The following is a 19,958-nucleotide window of genomic DNA, read 5'->3' as shown; positions in this document are numbered from 1 at the left end:
ATTACGTACATGAATGTAAAAATGTGAACTGATATTTTTCCGAAAATAATGTATTAAACTATAATGAATAAATTTTAATTAAGTTGCCAGCTGACCCTAAGAACAATTTCATTTCAGGAACTCTGCAATCGATTGGCCAGTTGCAACATTTCAGATGAACATTTCACAACACTATCACATCGTCGCACTATTGGCGGATAATTCGAAAACGAACAATGCGAATTGGCTGATAATTTCATATTTATAATTTTAGATTATGGTAGTCTAAAACTCAATTAATATGTTTTAATCCAAGCTATTTAGGATTAAATTTGTCAGTGATTAATAACACTTTGAATTGAATGAATAGTATTGAGTTTTTGATTTCCGCCGGATATTTGTCATTTTCCGTTCTCTCTTTGCACGTTTACTATGATCAATCGCTTGAAGTATTCAAATCTTGTAGAAGAATAAAGATAACTTATTTTAAGGGGTTTATTCATAATACTTCTAATTTGCTAGTATGTGTTATTTTTCAAGCTTTTCCTGTAAGCTTCAAAGTGTTAAAGAAACCGAGCCTCTGGATTTGCATATCTTTTCTGCGTAAAACGAATCGTTAGTATGTAGTAGGAAAAACATTGAGTATGTCTGAAATAAAAATAAATAGTTTAACAACATTTAACGCAAGAGAAAAATTAAAATTTGTCATATCTTATCTCGACTTGAATAATACGACAGAAGATTGCTTCAAAAATGTACTTGTTAAAATGAAAAAAAATGTATTTTAGTTCAAAAGTACAGTTTATAATTATAATGTGGCAACCCTGTGTAGTTCGCGTGCGATTTGCGTCCTAGCGCTGTAGCATTTATTTTGCTGAATAATAAATACAATACAAAACTCAATTTAAATTACAATCGTGATTTAAAATCTATAGAATGTGTAGTGTATCAAAACATCAACGAGTATAATATTATAATAACGAAATTAGTCACAATGACCCCTGAGTTCACGGCTGCTATTGCCAGTACATCGTGATATTACCCAATATGGAAAAGAAATTACAAACAATTTAGTACTTAGTGTTGTTTATTTTATTTATTTGGTTTTCTTATAACGAAAGTGAAACTTAGTTAATTGAATATAAATCAGAATATATTATTATGGTTATAAATGGTCATTTTAAAGTCATTGAACCTATGCGCGGCGTGGTGACACTGTGCAGTGACTTGTGAATCGGAAATATGTAAATAAACATGAACGATATAAGCTTGAAAATAGTGGAATCTCCGAAGAGTCACGGTGGAGTGGATGTGTCTCCCCCGGGGGAGACTGGCGCCGACAATGAAGTGGATCCGCTGGCTATCGACGATGTCGAGTTAGAAAAAATAAAAGAGCCGGTGTCGCAGGACGCGGTGGTCGAGAAAGCTGAAGAAGAAAAGGCGGGAAACTGTGATGATAATGCCAAAGAAAAAAGCTTAAGTGAGAGCCAGAATGGGAGTAGTGATAGTTTCGTTAACGTTCAGCCAGAGAATGTTAAAGGTAATAAAATATCGCTTTAGTTAGTGCGTTCTCTTAAGCATAGTGAAATATTTTACGCCATTTGATACCATTAGGAATTTGTTTCAGACTGATCTCATTTTACAAGGCCTACTTACCTATTTACTTGTTTGTCTGTTGTGTACAGATTGACCTATTTATGAAATAATGATATGATAAAGTATTGCACCATGAAATCTCTTTTTGGTAGAAACTAGCAAGCTACTGATTGCTATGTTATAATTAATGATGTGATTGTTGTGTACACTTGAGGTATACCTTAATTAGATATACCAATAATGTAGGTGACAAACATACTAAAAGTATTCATGTAAGTTATACAGAATGCTAAAAATATCTTAGTATTCTATTATAAAACTGAACAGAAATTGCCAATGCACGAATTGGCAAATGGTAAACCTTAAAGGGTTTGGTAGCACAGTTATTCATTGATTTCATAAAATATTACTGTAAATACAGTAATATCAAGAATAAGTAGTAAATAAGAATAAGTAATATCTAGAACACTGTCCTAAATTTAATGTCTTACCCAGTCATTCCAGAATTGACTAAGTTGCAATCATTCAGACTTAATAAATGTAAAATAAAATAAAGTATTAAAAAGAAATGAATAAAGTTATGCTGTCACATATCCTGTTACTCTACTTGGGCTTTTGTGGTCCCAATTGTATGTTGTGAATTAAATTTTAGATCATATTTGCAGTAGCTTAGCAATTGCTAGCTCTGAAAGCAATTGTAAAATAAGTAATAACCGGCTAAGAGGTTAAATATATAATAGTTTTAATCTAAATGGATGAAGTAAAGGCCAATGACTCAAATATTGCATGACTGATAATCCTGAGTTAAATTTGTCACTAAATAATCAATTGAATAATTAAGTCACTAACACAAAACATTAAGTTTATTCCCAGCATTGTGAAAAAATGCCATACTAAAGTTTTTTTAAAACAAAATTTATTTTTAAATGCTCAAAAAACAAAATATTCTCACCACATATTGACTGATACAATGCTTTTGTTGTGTAGCCCAAACTGTTTACTAAAAGGGCTGCAAAAAACTACATTAACACCAAAAATTTCAGAAGAATTGATCAAAGAAGAGAATAGTCCTGCTGTAGAGGACCCTCAAACTCCAGATCCGATTGAACAAAAGGAAAATGAACCGACAGCGACCGCTCCTGAGCCAAAACCTGAAGTGGTTGAGGAAAAACCCGCTGTCAAAGAAAATGTGGCTGTAGAACCTATTGTACTGAAGAAGGAACTCAGTCCTGTGAAAGAGGTTCCTATGCTTGTTGAAGAGCCGAAGAAGGAGAAAGCTGATGTTGAGATGGCAGAGGCCTTCCCGGCAGAGGATAAGGTAGAATTGAAAACGGAGAAACCAAAACCGCAGCCGATGAATGGGGATGTTGCTAAGGTAAGTGTTATAATTGTTAGGACTGTAAGTTGTACATTATAACTGAAAAATAAAAATAATTTTCAAAGTTTTCAACTAGTGGAGATTAAATAGGCTACCAAGTATATATTTATGTACCTACAAGAGTTTCCTGTGCCTAAAACATTTTTCTTACAGTTCAGATGTTTTCATGAGGAATTCAATTTTAAACTCAGGTAAAATATTATTTACTGTCACATCAGAACCAATTCCTGTAATTCATAAATTATTAAAAAATGACAACTTGCCGATATTTCTATTTTATTTATTTCCGCAAATATCACGCGATTTAATGAAGCAATTACCTTGCTTTCCAGATGATTTTTAGTTCTATTTCCGTAATGGTTATTGTAAAGTAATATACCAACCATATTTTTTTAGGATTTAGAATTAATAAGAAAAACCTCTCTTCGATAATTTATATTTACAAATCAATTTTGATCTAAGATTATTTTATATCTGTAGTATTAGTCATTTAGTCATAGTACGCGAAATGCTACAACAAGCACTTGTTTGTTACGCTCACATCCTTCTGATGCTAATGCATTAGGTGCTCCCAGCTGTAGTGGAGCTAATGTGTGTCAAGCGTTGGGATTGGTGCAAATATATAACCCGAATCATCACGACTGCAATTCCATTACGAAAGGATATAAGAGAGATATGCTGTCCATAGGAATTAAGTCTTAAAGATCAAAGAAATTATATAATTGTATCGAGAGTTAATAAGGACTTCTTCTCATGAAACCACTGAATAACAAAATCCAGTCAAATATTCTTTGAATTAAATTTGCCCTGTCTACTTAGTCCTATTAACTGTTTCAAAGTATCAGATATCAGAATGACTCATGAGCAAAAACTTTAGGCATTTAATTTATCGCCGAAACTTAACTTCACATTTGGCCTAAGCGTTTGGGCATAAAAACTAGTTGCAAAACAACCTTCCGTGACACTTGATCTCAGCCAAGGTCACGTTACCGAAGCCGTTTGCACAAAAATGAACAATATAGCGTTATTATGCCTCGGTAGTGTTTAACTTTGTGAACGAACGCGACATAATTTATTCCGTCTGTCTGTGTAGATCGACTGATTACAAATATTCTGACAAATGCTTTGATCATCATCAAAGCTTAGCCGATGACGTAATCATTACCTAAATTATCTGACTTGGTTCTGATCGGTGTCCTTTAGGGGTCAAATGTGTACTTTACTTTGGCGCTATTATGATACACTCATTTATGTTTAACGAGCAACTGTCGTGTTATCCACGTGGTGTTCTGTAATTTTTCCAGTGGCCAAGCCATGTTTTGAATGCATAGAAAATAGTCCTATCCCTTTCCGTAAATCAAGGTTTCTTGTATTTTGTTTATTAGTAAATAAATTGGTTCTGATAGAGAAATCTCGATACAGGATTCCTTTATCAAATTGGTTCCGATAGAGGAATCTCGTTCAAAATCTACAGAAAACGTTATAAAAATATTAGAAAGGATTATGGGATCGCTTGCAACTTAGTCCCTTGGTAACAGTATTTATTTTCTAGGACGAGCGAGGAACAAAGCGACGGTCAAGCGAGGAGGTCGACACAGAATCGCCGCTGAAGAAGCTCTGTCAAGAAGTAGAGAAAACATTTCCGCAACACGACACGATGATCAACGAATACATGCAGACAGCCACCAAGAACAGCGTCGACGAAATACAAAGGCACACAGAACAACTGCTCTCAGAAATACAGACGCTAAGGGAACTCGCACAGAAGAAGGAACACGAGTGGAACAATATCCTACACCTCAAAAAAGTCAAAGAGGAAATCCTCCTTCGACTGCTTAGACGAAAACAGGTCTTATCTTTCGAAAAATCAGCTGAACTGAACGGCTCCGATCGTACTGATCCGTACGACTACCTGAATCAAGCGAAGAGTCTGGCCATTGATAAAAGCGACGAGATTTCAGGGCTGGCTCTGAAACAACCAGGTTCTACTATCAATCCGATGATGCAGACCCCGGTAATGCCGGTCACTTCCCATTTTAACCCCATGTCAGGGTTGCCACCGCCGTACGATAAAGCGCACATGTCGATGCCGAAACCAGTATTCCCTCAAGCGATGATGATGCCTGGACAGCTGCCAGGGTTCCCTAGGGACATGAATGGGCAGCTGCACGGCAACTTTGGCTTGCCAATGGGCCGACAGGGTCCTACGAAAGATGTGAAGTCTATAATAGCGGATTATAGGCAGCGGAACCCTGAAGTGACGCCGAGAAGAGGGCGGAGAATGAAGTCTATACTGAACCCTAACATGATGAATGCCCCGAGACCGATAGCCCCGAAAGTAGACAGTATGAACAATTTGAATAATCTTAATATGCTGTTTAACAATTTAGATATGGTAAGTCATTTTTTTTATTTAAGGTATTCTTTGACTATACCAATGAAAAATATGTCTTTTACGCGTGCTTTTTCTACAAAAAGCAATGTTCTTCAATTTTATTGACTGCTTTTTATTCAAAAGAATATTGTCCTCCTCATTAATGTCGCAACCTACTCGATTTTTTACGCATTGTACCCAACAATACGGACCCTACAAATTACGGAATGTAGCCTAAATAATGTTATTAATAAGAACAACTAATTTCATTAGACATGTTCCCATATACCCAAGCCTAGATATTTGAGCCTGAGTTTAAACCTTAGCTTTGTGCATACGAATCTTGTCTCACCAGGCGCCACCTCACCTCTAGGCCAAAACGGCTATTAAAATGTCTTGTCATAAATACATAGTTTAGACTTTAGAGAGTGTAGTAGGGATGGCATGGAGGTCCGTGTCCGTATCCGAAACTATCGGATATCCTAAATAGTTATCCGAACAATTGCTCGGAGGAGTACATAAAACACGTTATGATCGGTTTTAATCATCTGTTAATTTAAGTTCGACATTCCTAATAGAAAAATATCTTTATCCGAATTAATAGATAATCGTAACTGACACCGAACCATTAATCCAAAATTAAAGTGTGTCATTATAAATATGTAGTAGATATAGTAAAGTTACGCATATAAACTATCTCTAGAGTACAGTCGAGTCAATAATCTAATTTGTAATTGTGTTCCTTGACCCCAATTGTCAATGACTGTCGGTCTGTACTGGCCCACATGTAATGGCGGTTTGACGGTAGATCGAGGGTTGATGACTCCGTTTTAAAGGTTATTTTCTCGAAGTTATGCCATGAGAGAATAGTTTGATGACAATAGCAACTAGATAAAGAAATGTTCACAAGTTCACAGAGGTATCTATCTTAGGATCGTTTGAAACTTTTACTTTTAACTGCAACTATAAAAGATTACATTTGCGATGTATTGTGTAGATTATAGACCATAGTTATAGATTATAGTACATAAATGAAACGTAAAATGTATAGTTATAAAACCATATTACTAATACTACTTCTATTGTAAACGTGTTGGTCAGATAGATAATGATGGATGTTTGTCACTCTAACGCAAAAACCGCTGAACGGATTTGACGAATGACGGATAGTTATAACCTAGATTAACACATAGGATAGTTTCATCCCGATTTTATTTTTCCGTGAAATCACTTTCGATTTCTAGCGGGCAGAGCCGCCGTCAACCAAGCTCCAAGACATAAAAATACGACTATTAATTCTCAACGCAAGTACACTGTAGGCTCATTTATAATTCTCATGAAAAAAAAACCAAAGATTCTATTTAACCTTTACAACACGAAACGCCAATAGGTGAGTGACAGAGCAATGCCTTGACCCAATATGTTAGTTTTTGCTCTAGGATTCTAACGACCTTCGATCAATCAGCAATCGCTTGCTATCATAATTGTCAATAGACATATTCTATGTTTTAACGAGTTCTGAGGTGATATTTGACCTCTTGTTGAGTATAGAACAGTTTTTGTTCATAGTTGTAAGGCTGAAGAAAACATTAATTTTAATGTCACAAAATAAAATTCAACTGTTATGTAGATGTTTGTGATTTATTAACGAAGATAAAAGGCCCTTTCTTTTAAGGCTACACTTGTTTGATACCCCATTTTAGGACTTAAAGGGATTCGTACATAGGCACGCAATATTCAAAAGTAAAATCGTCTGTAATTTGAGTTTTTATCGTATTTCCGAAGGCTTAAGAAAGCAATTAAAGAATACTGTTATTGGTCTTGCGAAAGTCCAAAAAACGATAGATCAACCTTTTTTTTTACAATTATGAGAACCTTCCTTTAGATTCTTATTACAATTTTGAACAATGAAAGTTCCGTTACTGGTGCCTACTGCTAAATGTATTCAGCAGGGCAACAAAAGGCTCACGACGTTCACCTTACACATTTAGAGGTAGCTCACATAAATATATATGGAACTTAGTTCACAGCAAACACTAGTCCTCGCGTTTCGAATATATGTCGACCTTCAACAACCGTTTCGTCTCAATTGGCGCAATGACCAGCACGGCCTGCGAAGGGTCAACGTTTCGTTCTCTGCTCTAGACTTATATTTGTATGACCTATATTTTTTGTTCGACTGGGCTTTGAAAATACGGATAGAACTGTGATGGAATTAGTGTGTTTTAGTAGCGATTTCAGACGGTTTCGGAATTGTTAAAAACTGAAGTCTTTATGTTGCATACAATCTTTTACGTAAGGGGACTTTTCGTTTTTTGTAACATACTTCAAATATATTTCAGAATCAGAAAGCAATGCTAGAAAGACTGCAACAGATCCAAGCTGGTGGGCTACCGAACGGTCTCTCGTTCAAAGACGTACTCGTCCAGTTCGCGAACATGCAGCAGGCCAACCAGGGCCTCATACCCAACAGACCACCGGAGACCATCACCAACAGACCTGAACACCACATACGACCTGAAGGCAGAAGACGGCAGGAGAGGAACCACGAAGATGTCCACGTGTCCGTCAAGCAGGCTGAGAGACTCGCTTCGCCGAGCCCTCGATTGCCACCACCACCACCATATCCTGAAATATCCTTGTTACCTGTCACCACAAGCCAAGAAACGTCACAACAAAACTCCTTACTCCATGGCATCCTCACAAAGGTATTTAATAAACATTTTTCTTATCATTTTATGGCTTGTAGAATTAATCATATCCCAGCTTCCATTATTAATATTTTCTTTTTTTTGTATATGGCAATAATGCTTGCGAATTAGCTTGAAATGAGTGTTGCCAACCTTCCAGCAGGCGTCTCCTGCGTCTCAGAGTTACTCCCCGACGTTGGCTAAACTGCTCATGTCGCCGGAAAGGAAACAGAGTGCGCCAACGTTACCAACTTTCGGTCAGGCCAAGGTACCACTAATGTACGAGATTATAACAATTGGTGTGCTGATTGGCCTTGATCATTCCAAATTCAAAATTTAGTTTTTAAGTGCTACGTTTTTAAAAAGTTGTAGCTGTGGTACTTAGGATTCTAACTGCAGTTTAAAAAAGTTCGCAATCATGCAGCTATGACTATTTATTTTTGTTAATTTTAAGTAACGATTTAAAATTATTCCGCCCTTTAAAATGCTATCGGAATCTTAGCTCCACCCCACACGCAATTTAAGGGCTAGTTTTCTGTTAATATAAAATAAATAATTCTTAAAATTGCAGAATAGAATGTCTCTCTTTTTAAAAACTGACCCTTAAATTAAAAAATAAGCTTCAACTTTTTAAATGTCTGATTTGAATTGATTTTTGAGAGACTGGCAATGCTCATTGATACATGCCACCTCATAATCATGAACCATGATATCAGAGATACATTTATGAGCAAATTAAATTAAATTATTTCCTGTAGGCAAACAATTTGGACCCATATCAATATCCTACATAATTAGTTTGAAAATAATCATGTACTTATCATTATTTTAATCATATTTCGTAGATGGATGTATAATTGATTATTTATATAATTAAACATAAAAATCTTCAAAATTTATTTAAAATTGTTAGTTAAGCGTGGGGCGTAATACGAACTTCGATTGTATTTAATGATATTGAATAAATACTAGTGTTTACATTTATTAACAATTACAATAGATTCGCAAATAAAGGGGCGTTTCTCGATACCCTGGTGTCCTCATTACTTTTGAACATAACGGCGTATTTACGTTTTACATTTTCTGTCTAACATATTTATCAATTGAGTATGTCATCCTCTTTTATATATTAATGCATTATTTAAAGTAAATTCAATAGAAAAAGAGATTATGTTAGTGTTATAAGTAGATCTCATTATTTGAGCTGTGAGACTAAGCGGACGTACTTATTGTTGTGATTATAATGAGACATTTTTAATTACAAATATTAATTAGTAATATTTCTTTTTTTGCAAACCTGCAAAAATTAAGTGTGTCGCGTGTATGCATCTTTATACACTGTACAAGATGAAGCACTTTTATTAAGTACTAAAGAGTGTTTTCTGTGTTAGTATGTCTAACCCAGGAATAAGCCCTTTTGGGCGTAGCCAATTATTACGGCGTAGTCCACCGCCGACGCCTTCGCCGTCTGAACAACACCAGACTCTTGGAGACCGAGAGCCGCCAGCGTCCACTGAGCCTGAGGTGGAATACGTTTCTACGCCGGAGATCCAGAAATGGTTGACCTCTATCGACTCCATTATGTCGGAAGTTTGTGGTATCGTAGCTGAAGGTAAAATGAATAACGACCAGAAACTCCGTGTCACCAACCTATGCCGTAAGGTCTCTCATGGGACATCTCAGATGGCGGTACTATACCAGTCCCTGAAGCAGAAGGCAATCCAGGCCCATGTTACTATACGACAACTGCAAGGAGAACAGGACATCGCGAACTCCCTCCAAGAACTAAGACAGGTTGTAGCAGCTGAACGCCAGTCAGGTTCTACTTCATATGCCAATATGGTAAAAAAAGGAGAGGACAAATTTGTACGCCCAGCCAATCTCAGCTCTCTTGCTATTTACCCAAATGACAAGACGCAGAGCAGTGATGATACCAAGACCCTTGTCCAGAAAATTATCTCGCCTGGAGAGCTGAAACTTCGAGTCCGTGGTTTGAAGAAAATTAAAAACGGAGGAGTTATTATCAGTGCGGACAGCAAAGGCGACATTGAGAAGCTGAAAACTTCAGAAAAACTGGTTTCTTCAGGCCTCAAAGTCGAAGAACCCTCAAAGCGCCGTCCTCGTATCGCAGTCGTTGGTGTCCCGGTAGCCCTTACTGAATCGGAGGTAATGGAGTGCATTTTTGAACAAAACCTCTCTGAAAAATTGCCGAATACTACGCGTGCGTCATTTCTAAGTGATGTAAGATTGAGCCACAAGTCGGGTAAGAAAGATCGTCCTACCTGTAACTACATCATTGAAGTTCCAGCTAGCATTAGAAAAATGCTGATTAATCAAGGCCGTATTTTTATTAATTGGACGTCGTGCCCAGTAAGAGACTTTACAATAGTGACCAGATGCTTTAACTGCCAACAGTTTGGTCATGCAGCCAAGTTTTGTCGCGAAACAAGCCCTACTTGCAACCACTGTGGGGAGATGGGACATTCTTTTAAAGAATGCAACAACAAATCCGCTCCTGCCCAATGTGCAACCTGCAAGCGATTCAAGCGTAAATGTGACCACCCTACTGGCGATGTGAACTGCCCAGCACGCAAATATGCAGAGGACAATTATATACACACGATAGATTATGAAGGCGCCTAAGAGCGCCGATTATTTTACTTGTAAGTAGCACTTAAACACTAGATTTTACTTCTCTTTTGTATTAACTTATTTACATCTTAACGCAATGATAAATAATCTCTTAAGCGAAATTGATCATTTTTCCGTATCTGAAGCAATAATCTGCAATGTCGAAAACTGCAAAAAGAATATTCCTACTGGTGAAAAACTACTAACTTTCCTAACTCAGAATATTCGTAGTATTTGCCGAAATTTTAGTGGGTTTGAAGTTCTTCTACAGAACCTTGATATAAGCTGTGACATCATAGTACTTACGGAATGTTGGTTATCAAAACAAATAGATAATTTGCCATTGCTAGATGGTTATACTATGTATAAAACCGCGATAAATGTTAATCAAAATGATGGCCTGGTTATATATATTAAAAATACCCTAAAAGTAGCAGTAGAAGAACCCTTATTCCAAGGCTGTAATAGCCTCTTGATTAAAATTAACCTAAACATAGTAGCATTGGCTATATATAGGCCACCATCTCAAAATGTTGATACTTTTTTAAACTCGCTTAGTATAATCTTAGAACAGCTTTCGTCTTATAATAATATCATACTTTTAGGCGACATAAACATAAACATTGTTTCTGGGAAAATTAACACTCATGCACATAACTACCTCAATATCTGTACATTCCATGGACTATGGCCATTAGCTGAAAATTATTCCCGAAATTCTTGTCCACAAACTACACATATGTCGCCTAATACCTTATATTCGTTTGTGTTATTAGATACGGACGTTAAAGAGGTTGTTAGTATTATAGATGGTTTAAAAGACTCTTGTGCCGTTGGATGGGATAACATCCCAAATAGCGTACTAAAAAGATTCAAGCACATAATTGCACCTCCACTAACTTACATATTTAACTTATGTTTATCGAACGGTATATTTCCTAATCTGCTTAAAAAGGCCTTAGTAACCCCAGTTTTTAAAGCCGGAGACAAAAACAATATTACCAATTATAGACCAATTGCAGTTCTATCAGGAATTTCTAAGATTTTGGAGAAAATAATTAACGTTAGGCTTATTAAATATCTTGAGAGCAATAATTTGCTTTCGGATCGCCAATTTGGCTTTAGATCAAAAAGATCAACTAACCAAGCGGTGCATCAGCTAACTAACTATGTATGTACAAGTCTAGATAAAGGTATGTACACAATGGGGATCTTCTTAGACCTTGCCAAGGCATTTGACACCATTGCTTGCTCTCTGTTATTGTATAAACTGGAAAAAATTGGTATAAGAGGAACACAGCTCAAATTATTCTCGGACTATCTTAATAACCGTGAGCAGTGCGTAAAAATTGGTCAATATAGAAGTGCGGGACTAAACAGCAGTAGTTACGGAATCCCCCAGGGTAGTATATTGGGACCTACTTTATTCCTAGTTTACATAAACGACCTGTGCAATTTGTCTCTGCAAAATGGTGTCATTATATCGTATGCTGATGATACAGCTCTTGTGTTCTCAGGCAAGTCTAAGGATGAGGTCTATCAAAATGCCCAAAATGGTTTTAATGTAGTGTCTAACTGGCTTAACAATAATATTCTAACATTAAATTCAAGTAAAACAAATTACATGTTATTTTCAATGAGAAATAGTAATAAGTCGACTACTAACCTAAATATTTATGCGCATAAGTGTAATACGAGCGCGTCCGCGGCGACTGCATGCGCTTGCCCTACATTAGTAAAAACTGACAATACTAAATATCTAGGTGTCACTATTGACAGTCACCTTAATTTCCGTAAACATATTGATTCATTATGCACCAGAGTACGTAAATTAATCTATATCTTTAAACACTTACGCAACATTGCAGACTTTAATCTAATTCGCCAGGTGTATATGGCTTTGTGCCAATCCATTCTTACCTACTGCATAGGCTCATGGGGTGGTGCATCTAAATCTATTATCTTGCCCCTAGAACGTGCTCAAAGAGCAATCCTAAAGGTCGCCACCTTTCGTCCTTTCAGGTTTCCTACTCACCAGTTATACAGGGAATGCAAAGTACTTACAGTACGCCAGTTATTTATTCTACATATAGTACGACTCCAGCATACTGAAATTGGTTTCAGCCCGGTACCTTCCGGCAAGAGAAGAAAGGATTTAGTTTGCACTAACCCACAAACGCAACATGCTTTTACTAACAGATTTTATTTATTTCAAGGACCCTATTTATATAACAAGTTTAACAGGCTACTTAAGTTATATAGTGTAAGCTTAAATAGGTGTAATAGAATGGTAACAGAATACTTACAGTCCCTCAATTACTCAGATACGGAAAAATTTCTAGAAATATTACAATAAACTGTTTAGCTTAGAAATTATAATAATAAGTACAGGTAATGTAATTAAATAATTCAGGACAGCTTGTCCTGCTTAGTCTTTTATAATACAATTAAGTGATAGAATTACATTAAAATATCCATCAATCATTTTTCTGCACTGATAACCCGAAACACAGGTTTAAAACAAACCTAGTTCGGGTGTCCCTATATTATCTTTAGACCATCCTTCTCGTATATTATTATGTTTTGGTGTAGATTAACTCAACTCCTATGATTATGACTATTAAGATATTTTTACTGGTTTTACATCCGAGTCATTTGTATTCGTACATGTATTTAAGTAATGTGAACTATGTTTTTAATAAATATATTTTTAATTTTTTTAATTTTAATAAAAAAATTTTAAAGATATATTTTGACACCTGTTTTTAATATTGTTTATAAAATGTATAAATTCTGATAAATTTAGCTTTCCCCCTGTCAAATTTAATAATTTCGTTATAATCGGAAATTTTAATGCAGTTTTTTCGTCAGCTGTTTCGTATTATGCCTAACGTTCCTCAAATATATTATCACATACAAATATTTATGATATTTGGTGTTCAAACAAAATTGATGTATATTATTTATTTATATTCTAAGTACATAGCTTGTGACTGTAACTAATCCGATTATGATGCATAATTGGATAATGACTGAAATATATTTATACAGAATGGCTAAAAAACACTCGTTGCATTGCACATGCTCTCTGTATGTGAATTTGAAATTAAATTGAAATTGAACACAAATTATCAAGTTTTTTTTCACTGAAGCCATTTTTGTATAGATGATTGAAGTCTGCTTCAACCGAATTGGCATTGGCCTGCAGTCTAAAAGATCAAATAGATATGAAAAAATTGAGAAAAAAAAATGCTAACTTAGGCGCACATTATGTAGCAAGTTATTTTGCTACGTAATGTAACTGTTATATACTTTTAAATTGTTAATAAATCGATCAGCCAAATTAATTAAATTATTCTGTCCAAAAGTATCTTAAATAATATCTGCTGTCGCAAAACATGACAATATTATGAACAAAATTATATTCTACAATATTTTTAATACAAAAAGTATGTGCTCCTAAGCTGGCAAGCTAGCCAGAAACATATACAACACTATATAATCTATGTAAGCTTCTTGTCCTCAATATTTAATCTCTTTCTTACTCTTACATATACCAAAAGAGCGGGAGAGAGAATTATAATCTGCTAGTATTCGTTGCTAAATATGTTGTGTATCGTTGTAGAATTGCGGGGAGATCACTATAACGCCGGTGCAGCCGACGCCGCCGCCCGAGCCGCAGCCGGAGAAGACCGAAGAGGTTGTACAACTGGTCAGTAAAAAATAATACTACATAATTATTCCGTAACAGAACACATGTATACACGTTAAATTTTGTCTAAAAAATACGATATGTTAAGTAAAGTGGGGTTTGTTTTGCATGGAATAAATTATTGTGTTTTTTTTGTCCAAAATGGAAATAGATTTTTTTACAAAAGCGGACCGGAGAAGTACTCTTGAAAAACACTTTAGAATTAAAAATCGGCTTCTGTAGATTTTTACCATCTTTTGACAGAATATAGAATAATCATGTTAGCCCGACTCTCACTATCTTCGGTGCCTATTACTTTACTAACTGTATTCCCCACCTTTCAGGACGACGAGGAGAGTCCAGCGTCGGAAGGCGAAGCGTCAGGCTCGCCGTCGGGGTCGGGGTCGGGGCGGCTGGTGATCGACGAGGGCGCGGGGTCGGGCGCGTCGGGCGGCGCGGAGGGCGCGGCCGAGGGCGAGGCGCCGGACGACGCGCCGCTGTGCCAGGGCTGCCGCCGCCGGGACGCGCAGTTCGTGTGCGCCGGCTGCGCCAACCAGTGGTACTGCAGCAGGGACTGCCAGGTACACACCTCGCCGCCAGCCCGCCGTTCTGCCGAGGGCAGTTGAAGCGGCAAAGGCTGTTTTTTGTCAGCTAGAGACCAAAACATATCCCCAAAATGTGCGTTTTGAATAGATGGAAATCAGTGTTTCACGACCCATCCAACATTTGTTCGAGTAAAAATTAACAGTCTCAAAATCATAATCTTTCTGCTTTTTGACTCTTACTCCTTGTATATATACTTTAGGAATACAATATAGAAATATACCGAGTGATCATTCAAAACAGTCGGATTCATACGTGTTCCTAGGATATTGCTATATTAGTAATAAAAATAAAGAGGTTTATGTGCATGAAAAAGTTATGCCTTGGACACAGAGTTAAACTATTTCACTTTATTCCAAACGTAAGTTATGAATGTGAAAATAAAAAATAAATACACTGTTACTAAATTTCCATTATCTTTCCAGGTGGCGGCATGGGACGAGCATTCAGAAATGTGTTCGGGCTAACTGCGACATAAGTATAGTTGTAATTATACAGTATGTGCGTAACGCCGAGCTATACTGTATACAAGGTGCTCACAAATACCCGGAAATACAAACCCGTCACAACCAACAAAATAATCCATTTAATTATTATTTTTTATAGTACACTTGTAAAATTTGCACTTATTTTCGTATTTATAATACAGGATGTACACTCATGTACCAACAGTTTGTTTTTAAGTATTGTATTCGGGTGTTCTCAATCTTGTATGAATATAAGTATAGTTGTTGTGACAGTATAGGTCGCGCGTGCGTGTCTCAAACTTAACTAGCAACATTTGCCTTAATTCGAATAGTGTATACATGTGAATCTCTATTTTTCGTGTGAGTAGTCGATGCGGGCGTTCTTATAGTAAATATATTCAAAATCTATAAAAATATCGATTATTCGTAAATCGATTTCAGTGTCTCGCTTTTTCTAATCGATTAATAAGAGTAATCGATTAGTTTATAAACTCTTTGGCCATTAGGTCCGTACTTAAATTTCTGAGACGGAAAGTTCATCTACACAATTTAAAATATAAAGGCAATAATTATTACTTGAAGACGAACGCATCGCATTGTAAAATTTACCGATTAATTTCCATTTTAATGCGGATTTAGTCGTAATAAGACTAGGCATTCAATGTGAGAATATTGTAATCCTTATCAAATTAATATCCACATATTATTGTTTAGTAATGTTTAATTGTTTTATGAGAACCATAGAAAAAATAAAACCTCTTCATTTTATACCGTGAGAACTTAAATATATAGGTCTTTTTGACTGTAGGTCTTAAAAATAAAAATAGTAATAATATGACATCTCTAAAGCCAGTTCTAAAGGCGACTTTTCTGTAAATATGTCAGTAAATAAAGACGCTAAATATATAATCTTACAAATTAAATTTGACTTTTAAGTCTAAGAATGCAATTCCATTGCTAAAGAGGTTGTTACATTTCCAAGAGAAGGGAAAATCATTTGTATAGTTCGATACAGAAAAAGGGTCTTCTGCCCATAGAAAAGGATATGACAACTGAGAAACTTTGACCATAGTATGCGCATAACGCATACGGTCACCAGAGCTCTTTATAAATGTGTCGATTTGTAAATGAACAAAATATCATATCTTAAATATTTATAAGCTAGTAAATTGACATAAAACTTTATTAAACATTATTAAACACTGTATAGTTAAAATATTCCTAGTAGACGGTATTAGCTGTGTCATATGCCTAATATTTGTTTGGTACTCCGTAGATATAGCGTAGTATATGTATTTATGATTTCAGTGAATACCTATAAATTATTATTTGGGTGTACTGAGAGGCTGCTCGAAAATGGCGGCCGATGACGTCATTTGACATTAAAGTAATGTTACCAGTTATTAAAAATAAACATTGATGGTAGATTGTAAAGAAAATGATTATTTCTTTGATTTAAAATTCTGCTTTCGAATGATGTCGTGTGTCGCCAGTTTGTATATCGGAAGATGTGCTTAAATTATCGCTAAGCGCATAAAGATATGTATTAAACAGAAATGTATTTCTGTATTTATTCCTATAAATATAGGTTGAAAATATGTGAAGAGTATTTATGTAAAAACTGTAGTACTTTAATTCTGCCTTTATATTATTGAACAGTAACTTGCACTATTGTGTAAAGAAAGCATAATAAAATGACTGATTTTACAAAAATCTCCAAAAAATCAAACTTCCTATTTTTGTCAGCCAAAGAGCTGTCTCGTGACTATTGTGATTTAATTAAAAGTTAATGTCGGGCTTTCAAAATAGAATTTAATTATTAAAGCCAATAATACAAACGTTTTGATTATGACGTGATTATTCCTTCGAAAATCGGATAACGCTAAAAAGCATACATAATATTGTATGAAGCGTATGTTAGTGCCTGATTCATTTGCTTAAGAATACAGTAAAACGGCTCAAAATATCACAAAATCTATTTTACGTTGTCGGTTCGTGAATATTTGTCTTCCTGTAACATGAAAATGCTGAAAGTCCCTTTTATTTTGAGTATTATCACTGCCCTACCATAGGTCCCCTTCATAGGTCCCCATAGATACCCTTTCATAGGTCTGTCGAGTTACCGGTCAATGCCAGACCTCAGACTAACTGCATAAAGTTTTCTTTATTGGAGCGGAGCGAAGGCGGGAGGAGCGGAGGTTTATGTCGTCCTATTGGTGAATATTTCTCCGTTCATCCGCTGCAATCATTCTGCTTTAATAAACAGACGTATTAATAATCGTTTTCAATGCTCTTTTTACCTACGGATTTGGCTAAAAGAGATAGAGTTATTTATTACTAGTATTGTACATCAAAATTCCATCATTATAGGTTGTAATTCTAAAAAACTGCCGATTCTCAAAGATGTAGTATATTCTGAAACAGCCAATCAGACCCCCACTACCTTATATTAGGCCATTCCTTAAATACTATGTATAGATTAGAATATATTATTTATGTTTGAGTACAAACAAATGTATGTGCGTTCTGAATTATATCTAGTGACAATAAATAACATAACACTGGCCTACATTTCTTATACAATGTCAAACTACGTACGATAAAAATAATATTTAATTTAAATGCGGAAATTTGTTTTTTTTTATCAAGTTATTTGGATTTTTGTTTGGTACATCGGGTGTTTCCGTAAAACCCGAAAATAACCGAACGGTTGACCAATCAGCGTTGTGAATTTAATATGCGGGTATGAATGTTTTAATTTCCTTTATAAAACGGTATAATTCAGAACTGTGTGCCTGAAAGCGTGTATTATATTAAATATAAAGCGAAAATATTATAAGTTAGCTATTAGATTACATCTGTAATGTAATTATGTGAAAATGATTCATTTTGTCATATTTAAAACGAAAATGAAAATCAAATTATTTTGTGATAAGGTTTTACTTGACCTTGTGTTATAGAGTTCTTAGATTTTGTGATTGTAAGCGTCCATCTTGAAATTTCAACAATATAACAAAGAAAAAATGTAATTATACCTTGTATAAATTTGGTCATAGTATTTGTCATCCTTAGCTGTTTAAAATATTCAATATGTAACAAACCGTGGGCAGTAATAGTAATTGTCATTTCTAATTGCTAAAAAATATAATAATAAATAAGAACTCTTGCGCATAGTCTAGTATGTACGATCGAACATAATGTATAAGGATTTATTTCTACAATAATGAACAGTAATCGAGTATTATATTTAAATGTATAAAAAGCGTTCTAATTTTCTACACGTGCCGTGCCAAAATATATCCTTTGGGCAGAGTTGATAATGACAACGGTCAAAATTCATGATGACCGGGCGATGTGCTCGCTCGTGAGGTGTCAACGACACTTAGCTTGCTTTTTGTGCCTTGCAATATATTTTAAGTCGATTATATGAGCATCACAAATGTGAATAGAGCTCAAAATGCCTTAATTTTTATATTTAATAGTTTGCCGTTATATAAGCGCGAGTGGCACTGGTTGGTGATATTTGAATGATTGTATAGGCAAGTAAAAAGGCAATGGTAGCTGTCCCTTTGAAGCAATCAACTTTAAATCGTACTTCGTTTATGGAAGAGATAGCGAAAAAGTCAACTCCTTTACTATTTTCCTCAATGGATTTAATATTGCAATAATCTTGAAGCCATAAAATAATGATTTCTGTTATAGTAGCCTTTCCTGTCAAATGACACGTCACACAATAATTGAGAAGAAAAGTATTATAAACACACTGTGTGGGAAACGTTTTGGGATTAGTAGAGAAAGAAGGTTGGATAATGGATGTTGACCTGGACATTATCAACTCTGCCTTGTATTACTAGGTTATTTTAAAACAAAGTATCTTTCATTTATTTACAGTTTTTTTATTATTACTTAAGGAGAAACCAGTGAAATCATGTTCTGTATTGGCAGTTGCGATTATTGTAGTCAAGTGAAGGCATCTAAAGTTTCCTAAATGTGTAAAACTTCAAATTTTATCACTGAGGCGTTATAATGTTCTTAAAACTGGTTTATTTGTGAAGCAAAACAATTTGTGTAAATTGATATTCAGCTAGGTATGCAGCTACTGTTGTTTGCTATATACACTCTTGTTCTAAGTATATGAGAAGGCAACAGTTAACTTTCATTAAGTGATTTTATACGGCTACAAACCTTATTGCAATACAGATAAGTTCGAAATTCCCACAGCGTCTTTCAGTAGTTCCTAACGTGAAGCTCGTTCATTCATTCAATATTTCGTTCAGTAGTGAGTGAGCGCCTCAGTGATCCACTTCACATCGACTCGTACGTTCGTGTCCGCTAGTCACGTTTTTTGTTACCTATATAACTGTTTATGTATTCTGTAACTTATGTGTTATATAAGAATAAATCACTACTGTATTTCATCTTGGAGTGTTTCTGTTTACCTTGTTGTTTAAGAGTCTTACGCCTATATTAAAGGTTCATCGTCTAAGTCTCTTGCCCGTCGCATCGCTCTTTGCGTGCTAATCTATGAGATAGGAAGTTTTGTAACATA

The 19,958-nt window shown here is 35.3% G+C and overlaps 1 protein-coding gene across 2 annotated transcripts; it reads left to right on the top strand.

Moving 5' to 3' along the window:
• The first annotated feature begins 695 nt into the window (after positions 1-695).
• On the top strand, positions 696-19,829 carry LOC113501910. 2 transcript variants are annotated; one of them, XM_026883223.1, is made up of 8 exons: positions 696-1,519; positions 2,619-2,950; positions 4,506-5,348; positions 7,670-8,035; positions 8,178-8,285; positions 14,274-14,360; positions 14,684-14,920; positions 15,368-19,829. In XM_026883223.1, exons 1-8 carry the CDS (start codon positions 1,234-1,236, stop codon positions 15,407-15,409), a joined length of 2,301 nt encoding a protein of 766 aa, XP_026739024.1. In that variant the 5' UTR covers positions 696-1,233; the 3' UTR covers positions 15,410-19,829. The 2 variants fall into 2 exon arrangements, with proteins under 2 accessions (XP_026739024.1, XP_026739025.1); XM_026883224.1 differs by lacking the exon at positions 8,178-8,285 and having other exon boundaries at positions 704-1,519.
• Positions 19,830-19,958: the final 129 nt, after the last annotated feature.

This window comes from Trichoplusia ni, chromosome 16, assembly GCF_003590095.1.
Source record: "Trichoplusia ni isolate ovarian cell line Hi5 chromosome 16, tn1, whole genome shotgun sequence".
NCBI lineage: Eukaryota > Metazoa > Arthropoda > Insecta > Lepidoptera > Noctuidae > Trichoplusia > Trichoplusia ni.
Note: the sequence above shows the minus strand (reverse complement) of the source record. Positions and strands in the feature narration are given on the sequence as shown.

Bases quoted from the DNA above. Each gene is read 5' to 3' on its own strand.
- LOC113501910 (XM_026883223.1), top strand. From the start codon at position 1,234: ATGAACGATATAAGCTTGAAAATAGTGGAATCTCCGAAGAGTCACGGT. The intron at 5,349-7,669 runs GTAAGTCATTTT...AATATATTTCAG, and splicing joins TGTTTAACAATTTAGATATG to AATCAGAAAGCAATGCTAGA. The intron at 14,361-14,683 runs GTCAGTAAAAAA...CCCACCTTTCAG, and splicing joins CCGAAGAGGTTGTACAACTG to GACGACGAGGAGAGTCCAGC.